At 47.2% G+C, this 9,037-nt stretch overlaps 1 protein-coding gene across 2 annotated transcripts; it reads left to right on the top strand.

The window, feature by feature from the left end:
• Positions 1-789: 789 nt before the first annotated feature.
• Positions 790-8,428, top strand: LGALSL (galectin like). Of its 2 annotated transcripts, none has more exons than XM_032410854.1 (5): positions 790-903; positions 1,713-1,784; positions 1,935-2,023; positions 2,900-3,077; positions 5,070-8,428. In XM_032410854.1, the coding sequence occupies exons 1-5, from the start codon at positions 868-870 to the stop codon at positions 5,211-5,213; spliced, it is 519 nt and encodes a 172-aa protein (XP_032266745.1). In that variant the 5' UTR covers positions 790-867; the 3' UTR covers positions 5,214-8,428. The 2 variants fall into 2 exon arrangements, with proteins under 2 accessions (XP_032266745.1, XP_032266744.1); XM_032410853.1 differs by lacking the exon at positions 790-903 and adding an exon at positions 925-1,179.
• The last annotated feature ends 609 nt before the right edge of the window (positions 8,429-9,037 follow it).

Below are 9,037 nucleotides of genomic sequence, written 5' to 3'. Positions count from 1 at the left end.
CCCTGAGTCTTCCCTGCCTCTTGCTTTCGGGTCAAATATTTATTTACGCAAATCTAGAGCCCTCTCATTATCCTTCTACCCTAGAGGGCCGAACGAATCTTCTCTTCCACTTTGTTGGAATTTTCTGAAAGAAATCTGGAGCTCTGGAATACCGTCCCCACCCTCCAGTCCTCCCTCGACCTCGGCCTCCACCGTTCCACCTGCCCCAGGACGTGACAGAAGGAAGGAGGTTGGCTGGAAGGGAGGGGCGAAGGTGTCACAAGCACCTGTCACCTGGCAGGCCCTGGTCCTTACTTCCCCAGCCCCCAGGGCCCCCGCCCTCCCGCACGCCCCGGCTGCGACTGGCCCGTCCCTCCCCCTTTCAGCCTCCCGCCACCTTCCAATGGCCGAGGGGCAGGGCAAGCTGAGCAAGCCGCGGCAGCCCAGCCGGGTCCCCGCCCTGTTCCCGGTTCCCGAGCCGGGCCCCGGCGGCCTTTAAATGCCTCCCAGGGCCAGCGCGACGTGGCCCTGGTCACCTTTCTGCCTCGGGAGGCGACAGCAGCACCCCGAGGAAGAAAGCAGCCCCGACTCGGCAGCCCCGGTACCGGCAGCGGCGGCCACCTCCGACCTCCCGACCCGCGCCGCCCTCCCGCTCCCTTCCCCCTCCACCCCAGCCCAGCCTGCCGGGTCGGCGCCTGGCCCCTGGCGTGCGCGCGCGTGCGCGCCCGAGTGTGTGTGGTGTGTGCGCGCGCCGGGCCAGCCTCGGACCCGCGCCCCCGCCCGGCGCAGGACCGCCCCGGGATCCCCGCCCGCGCGCCGCGTCCCACGTCCCCCGCCGCCGCCGCCGCCGGGCCGCCAGCCGTGCACCCCGGCGCGCCGTGCAAGAAGATGGCGGGATCGGTGGCCGACAGCGATACCGCGGTGGTGAGTGCGGAGGGGTGCACGCGAGGCGCCCCTCTCCCGCGGCCCCGCACGCCGCCGCCTGCTCAGCCTGGCTGCGGCGTAGACGAGGCTGAGGCCCAGCCCGGCGCTCCCCGCGTGGGAAGGCGCCCGGTACCTGTTAGCGAGCGCCGGCTGTGAGTGGCCGGCCTGGGGGGCAGGCGGGGTGCCCCGGGTGCACCGGAGAGAGGGTGCATGGGGGCGGACGGCGGCGTGGGGGTGACCGACTGCCCCCGCGGTGCCATTGCAGCCGGCGGCCAGGTGTGTGCACGTTGCACGTGTGAGTGTGCGCTTGTGCGAGTGTGTCTGGGGCGCGCGCCCCGCGGCCGCCTCCGACGTCCCGGGGATTCCCCCTTGGAAATGGGTCTGGCCCTCGGGCCCCCGAGAGAAGTTGAGAGCGGCCCTGCACCCCAGCCATGTCCCTCAGGACAGGCCTGGGCGACTGCGGGTCCAGAGGCGTTTGCGGTTGAAGAGGGGCCTCCCCTCCTCCGACGCGGGGCTCTGGCTCCCCGGCGTGCCTCGACCTGGATTTTGATCTAGATCTGAAGGTCTGGGGATCTTCGGAAGCTGAGCTACCGGGTGGGAAGGACGGGTTTTGTTCCCGGGCTTTCTGAGGTTATTCAGTGGGCTGTGGGGTGGCAGCATCCGCAGACACTGCCTGTGTCCGGTGAAGGCTGCTGGATTCAGCCAGATCTGTATAGGTGCTTCCCCACTCCCTCCCCTGCTCCTCCCAGCCCCCACGCCCCCTAAAACTAGAGCCTCTGGAAAGCCAATCTGTGTGCTGCTATTTTTAGAAACTAGATGATGGGCATTTAAACAACTCCTTGGGCTCTCCAGTTCAAGCCGACGTGTACTTCCCACGCCTGGTAAGTGATTTCGTTCCGGGCTCTGTGTCTCTGCCTGCACCCTTTTCCTTTCTAATTGCATTTTCTGATGGGTCAGGTCCTCGGGATCTGAGGGCTTGGCTCTGCCCCGACAGGCGGTACACCTCCTGTTTCTCCTGTCCTCCTTTGCAGATAGTTCCATTTTGTGGGCATATTAAAGGTGGCATGAGACCAGGCAAGAAGGTGCTGGTGATGGGCATTGTAGACCTCAACCCAGAGAGGTAAGCCAGAGAGTCCTTGTTACCCCCAAAGCTTATCAGGCAGTTACAAGGCCCTGCCCACTCTTGTTGTGGTTGCTTGCTCCTCCTCTTCTCCCTGTGGCCAGTGTTGCTAGTTGGAAGTGCCAAGAAAGTACCACGTTCCCATGAAAAGAATGTGTATGAATCCCAGCCATCATTTCTCCAGACAGCTATTTATATCAGAGATTATAAATATAGGCCCACATCATTTTCTCTTTGACCCTTGAGGAAGCCAAAGGATTTTTTTTAAGGGTTTTTAAACATGGTGCTTGGAGCAAGATCTACCAATATAAATGACAAGCAAATATTACAAGATATTATTTCCTCTGGTCAGTTTCTGGGGCTGTTTTTGAGAATTCTGAAATGGATTAAGACACAGATGTGTGGGTGGTTTGGGGTATCTGAAATCCCTAATGTTAGTCATGTTCAACTCCACCGAAGTTCTTACCACAGCCTCCTTTCGGTATTAAAATACCTGGCTTGGGGGCGCCTGGGTGGCTCAGTCATTAAGCGTCTGCCTTTGGCTCAGGTCATGATCCCAGGGTCCTGGGATCGAGCCCCAAATCTGGCTCCTGCCTCAGCGGGAAGCCTGCTTCTCCCTCTCCCACTCCCCCTGCTTGTGTTCCCTCTCTAGTTGTGTCTCTCTCTGTCAAATAAATTCTTAAAGAAAATTTTGAAAATAAAATAAATAAAATACCTGGCTTCACTGTAATCCTCCTCCTCCATACATAGTCTAATCTCCTATGTAAAGAGTAGTGGCCCATTCAAAGCAGACAAACCCCAAGGAGAAAGAGGAACTGTGGGAGCCTGGGTCGATGATAGCCAAACCCAGAATAAATGAAACGATGTTCTTTTCAGTTTTGCCATCAGCTTGACCTGTGGTGACTCCGAAGACCCTCCCGCCGATGTGGCCATTGAACTCAAAGCTGTGTTCACAGACCGGCAACTACTCAGAAATTCTTGTATATCTGGCGAAAGAGGTGAAGAACAGTCCACAATCCCTTACTTTCCATTCATCCCAGACCAGCCATTCAGGGTGAGTACCTCGAGCGCTTCCACTGCAGCCACTGGCGGGGTGATGGTGCTCTGCTCCTCTGGCGTACGCCAAGAATGCTTTAAGCAGCCACAATTTTTGCATGTCTAGGAAATTTGTCACCTGATGGTGAAAAAAAGAAAAATGATCAAAAGAGCTCTGTTTGCTGATATGAACTAATACTCACCATAGTAGCTCTTGGCTCTGTTTAGCCAGTAGATTTAGTAAATAAACCCACGTCCAGATTGTTAAGAACAAATACTTTTCTATGTAGTACTCAACCTAGTACTAGGCACGTAATCTATACCTGTCCCAAAATATCCTGATTGATTAATAAATAATAAGTGCTAGAAATTTCCTCATTTTTTTTCAACCTATAAGGAGCCCTAAACCTTATTAGTGGTGACTTTTTTTAAGAACAATAGTGATAATCTTTTCATTTTCTCGTGTTACTTTTGCTAATGAGGTCTGGTCCTTGTGTCTCCCTCTGGGTTAAGAAGCCTCAGTCTGTTGTATTGTCACCGGCTGTGTGGCTGACAAATTCCTTCCCTTGGGCCCGGATGGGTATAACTTGGCTCTCCACCCTCTAGTGGGCAGGAAGCACAGCCCAGACTTCCCATCCAGCCAAGCAACATTCGTAGCACCTTCCTTATGAAGGGCAGTGCCAAGTAAGAGATGCAGGTAATGTGGGTAATGTGTTAGGAAAGGATTTATTGAAATACCAGGCCTGGTGAAGTTGTCTGTATTACACCTGTTAACATCCATCACAATAATAACAGCTCAGTGAGAAGCTCCGTGTTGCATATAAGCCTAATAAAAGCACAACTACCCTTAACCTGTTGCTCTTCATCTAGACATTTACAAGGGCCTTATGAAGAAGTAATAATTTTTCTTCTCATCATAACATGTGGTTGGGGCGGAATAAGAATCCATGACTTTTAGTCAGTGATAGAATTGAGATTGTTGCCCTTCTAATCATAGTCTGGGGAAGGTCCCCGTACATATTACCCGTGCCCTCCGCCCTTCTCTAGAATAATGGCCCCTTAGGCTCCTCTTGACTATGACAGTTTCTTTCTTTCTTTTTTTTTTTTTTTGACTGTGACAGTTTCTTAATGATGAATCTTAATGCGTAGCTCATGAGTATGAGTAACCAGAGCTTCTGTCTGCCAAGAGGAATATAATGCTCCCCAACAACCAAACTGAAATGAAATCGGCCCTTCTTGGTGATATAATTTTAGGAATAATATGAATTAAATGTGACTAATATCACATATGAAGTCTCTTCTTACATGGTGGCCACCAATGCTTTTAATAAATACATAGCACAGAACCAGTGATTAAAATCTACGGTGAATTCCTTAAGGAAAAGAGGAAGAAAAGCTTTTACCATATGGAATCAGCATTTGTGTTTGGCCTGACAAAGCCTTGTTAATTACACATCCTTGATCCAATGGTAATTACTTTGTAACCTTCTCTCTGCTTTAGTGTTTACCATGGTTGAGTGCCTGGACTGTTATTACATGCTACTAAGTGGGTGCCAGTTTATCTCTGCGAGGGTCTCCTCTGAGGGTGGGGTAGGTTCAGGGGATGACCGTGGAGGCCTTAAGTGCCATATAAATAAATCTGTGCTGCTTTACGTTACTTCCTGGAGTACAAAGAGAACGGAGAAGTGGTCAAGCATGAACAATTAAAATCTTTAAAGGATATTGAAGAGTGAAGAACAATGGTTCACAAGGTGTGTTCCTCATTCCAGCAATAGCAGCGTCATGTTAGAATGTGATGGAAATGCAGATTCTTAGATCTGACCCTTGACCTACTAAATCGAAAATTTTGGGGGGGTGGCGTCCAGCAGCCTGTGTTGTACTTCTGTATGATCCCAAGGTTCGAGAACCACTGAAGATGTTGCCTTTCTCTAAACTGAAGTATTGTGTGTGTGTTCTCCCCATCAGGGTTCACTGAAATTGTGAATTGAGCTTATGATTTTGTTTCTTCCAGGTGGAAATTCTCTGTGAGCACCCACGCTTCAGAGTGTTTGTGGATGGACACCAACTTTTTGATTTCTACCACCGCATTCAGACGTTATCTGCAATCGACACCATAAAGATCAACGGGGACCTCCAGATCACTAAGCTTGGCTGACGCTGTTTAAACCACCTCTATTTCGCATAGGATCAGGTGCCACAACTGTCTGACTGTGGGTCTGGAAGCAGTGTCCTCGCCAGATCTGGAGACCTAAAAAGAAAACAAAAACAAAAAGCAGGCTTCACTGTCTCTTCTTTCTGTGCAGTTTAAACCCAAAACGACAACTTCAAACTGTGGTTTGCCCTTAGGAAGCTGTCAGAACAAAGACACCGAGCCAATATTTCCAGAACAAAGTAATACATTTATGCTGGATTTTATTCAGACTAAACTGACATGGATTTGTGATCATTTGTGATTTGGTAGCAAGTTATTCATCTTTTCAAAGCAAGGGGATACTTAGAAACAAAAGTGCTTGAGACTTACCACCACCGCCAACAAAGATGGTACACCGAGATCAACTCCTTTCTGCACTGAAGTGAAGTGTGTAGCACAACCAACATTTTAGTCAGGGTATTTACATAGAATGTAGGTTGTTCAAGGTTTGGTTGGTTTTGTTTTGGATTTATTCTTGTTTTTTGGTTTTTGCACAGCATAACGTTAATTCAGATTTTTAAAGCTTTCTCGTAGTTATTTATTTATACTCAGTGTACGTATTAGAGAATGATTAATGTCTCAAAAACAGCAAGTTACGAACTTTTGAATGTACAGATATCTTAGGTCCAAAGGGGAAGATTACATATTACAGTCATGAAAGAATTGTATCTTCCATACCCCTAAACTTAGGATCTCTTGATATAAATTGCTGTAAGTGCTTTTGGGAAAAGTTTGCAACATTTTGATAAAACTGCTTTTCAAGTAATCGACGATTACATAAATTCTATTTATATCACGTTTTCTCTTTACTGTGAATTAGCACAGTATTGGCTTCCTTAAGACTAATTAACTACTTTTCCCTAGGTCTTTATAACAGCTTGTTAAGTTGTTACTAAACTAATTGAAAACATGTAAGAGGTGATTGCGGAGACAATTTTTAAAATAACTATTATATAAACTTTCAAAAGTGTACTATGAAAATGATTCTGGAATGCAGTGTAAAGCAGAAGCAAATGGCCCCAAATAACTTACTTGGAAATAATTTATATCAACTTAAGCTGTTAGCTCATTGTATTACTTTTATTATGTGACCCTCACCAATATCTCTAAGCAGTGCCTTTGGAACTTCAGAGGAGAGGATGCTTCCTACTGTGTTAGCTGTGCTGAGACATTAGGATAAGGGGGGATCCAGATTAGGGAATGATCCAGTTAGTTTATCTGGAAGGTTAACTCCCAGAACTCCAGATTCCTGGAGTCCAGCCCATAGTGTGAATGTTTCAAATTAAGCTGTAGGGGTTTCCTTGCGTTTGTGGAGCTGATCGGACAGCAGAGCATCTCCAGGAGGAGGCAGTGGTGTGAATATCACCGCACGGCAAGGGATGGCTGGAGTCCTGGGTGCCGGGCTTCACAAACTGCACTGGCCCTGGAGAGAAGGACCCTTGGCACTGCTTTGGTCAGGTAGTGGGGAGGGACAAGGGGGAGCTGGGGTGGGGATGTATTTATATATAATTTAGGTTTTGTTTGTACAGCATACTGCATCATGTTATGACATGTCCTTGTCCTGCTTTGCTTTTGAGTTTTTTTACACAACATGCAGAGGCACGGAAGTGGCCACGTCATTTTCATGTGTCGAGAATGTAGACAGTGTTTCAGTACCAAAGTCTAAGAAAAAAGCAAACTAAAATCGTGAATTTTTTTATAGGTGATATATTTGGGTACTTCTCAACTTTGAAACTATTTAGCACAGTTCCATTGTGTTATATAAGAAGATAACCTTATCCAACAAGACTGGCTGAGCGTTGAAAAGCTTTATGTACCAGCTGACTTAATCAGCCATATTCAGCCAAGAGGGCTGTTCTTTGGCTCCAGGTACTTTCAAGCCTGTGATTCACTTCTGGTGGTTTATAAAGCCGCTAGATTTTGAGGCGTGTTCGTGCGGACACTTCGAGGGTACCCTGAACCGTATTTGTAGGGGTTTTGGTGGAAGACCCCCCACGGGAGGTTTCCTTTGAGTGGCCCTCCATCCCCACACACTGCATAATTCAGCAGAAACCAGAGGAGCTGGGCTTGTGGCTAATTGGAAGTGACACTGTTCTACCTATCAGCTAACCGCTTAGCTGCCAAGCCCTTGGGCAGCTCGGTGTAAAGATACACGGTTAACCCTTCCTTTCTCTGGGAGGCCCAGTGGGAACCTCTTGGTTAAGCCTGTTGGAATTAATCCAAATGATGTGATGGTTTGATTCAGGTATAGCTCAATTAGCAGGGGGTAGGCTGTGTTACGCATTAGCTATAAACTGGAAACAATGTTCTTGCCTCTCATTGGCATGTGAGGTCTAAGGTGGGAATTCAGGGTGGAAAGTGCAATTTAAAGTTTCACAGGAAAGCATTTCGGTATGTAAGGAGTTATTTCTGACCAGAGCCCTAATTTTGCAACATGACCAAAACCAAGGAGTATAAATAACAATCAGGCTCTGGGGGAATAAAAGGCAGGCTTTAGACAATCTGTCCATTTCTGCATCAAAATTGGAGTGAATGTATGTATCTACTTAAAAACTAATAGAAGTGACTTCTACTTTCTGGGCTGTCCCAGAATTGTCTTAAAATTATTATTTTTTTAAAATCCGAAACCCCATTTCAAATCTTGCCAACCTCAGTTCAAAACCCCCTAAGAAGTCGCTCTGGGAAATGATGGTGGCTTGTTAAAATGGCAAATCCTTTCATTTCTGTTAAGAAGGAAATATCCAAAAAGAGGGAGGGAGCCCTGTTGCCTTGAGAGAAACAGCCTTGGCATTTTCCGGCATTAATGTAGGAATAATGTTCTTATGATGACATATTTTCAAAGAAACACTTTCTTATTTACTGCGTGGTGTAAAATGTTGCTAAATGTGTTCTTACATTATTATGTCACTGCTGAAAGTTATTTGCACTATAATAAAGGAATTTTCTACAAAATGGTTTCCAGTTTATAAAATGCTAAATTTGGTGCCAGGTAGGGTATACTTAGCCTAAGCCATATGGTATGGCAGTGTTCCCTCACTTTCATGTATACTCCCAAGACCAGTTGTTCATGTTTCCCACCTTGATAAACTGATCAAGGAAAGGAGAGTGTCTCGGAGACCTAATGAGTTTATGTTGTATGTGCAATGGGTTTTTTTTGCTGTTGTTGTTTAAAGATTTTATTTATTTATTTATTTATTTATTTGACAGAGAGCAAGACAGAGAGGGAACACAAGCAGGGGGAGTGGGAGAGGGAGAAGCAGGCTTCCCGCTGAGCAGGGAGCCCGATGTGGGACTCGATCCCAGGACCCTGGGATCATGACCTGAGCCGAAGGCAGACCCTTAACGACTGAGCCACCCAGGCGCCTCCAATGGGGTTTTTTTTAATACAGTTTATATACAGTAAGTTAGCTTTATTTGGTGTACAATGGGTTTTAACACATGCATAGATTCCTGTAATTACCACCTCAATCAGGATAGAGAATTGTTCCATCACCCCCAAAAATTCCCTTGTGCTATCCTTTTGTAGTTAAACTTGTCCCCCATTCCTCACCCTAATCAGGTAACCACTGTTCTCTGCCCCCTCCCTGTAGTTTTGCCTTTTCCTGAGTGTCCTATAAAGAATATCATACAGTACCTAATCTTTTGAGGTTAGCTTTTTTCCATTTACATAATGCATTTGAGTTCCATGTGGTGTGTGTATCAATAGTTTTTATTGCTGAGTAGTGTTCTATTGTACAGATGTACCAATTTCTTAATCCATCCACCTGTTAAGGATACAGTGGTTTCCT

This window comes from Phoca vitulina, unplaced genomic scaffold (genome assembly GCF_004348235.1).
Source record: "Phoca vitulina isolate PV1807 unplaced genomic scaffold, GSC_HSeal_1.0 scaffold12, whole genome shotgun sequence".
NCBI classification, from domain to species: Eukaryota; Metazoa; Chordata; class Mammalia; order Carnivora; family Phocidae; genus Phoca; species Phoca vitulina.
The sequence above is the reverse complement of the archived record's forward strand: the minus strand, read 5'-3'. Positions and strand labels throughout refer to the sequence as shown.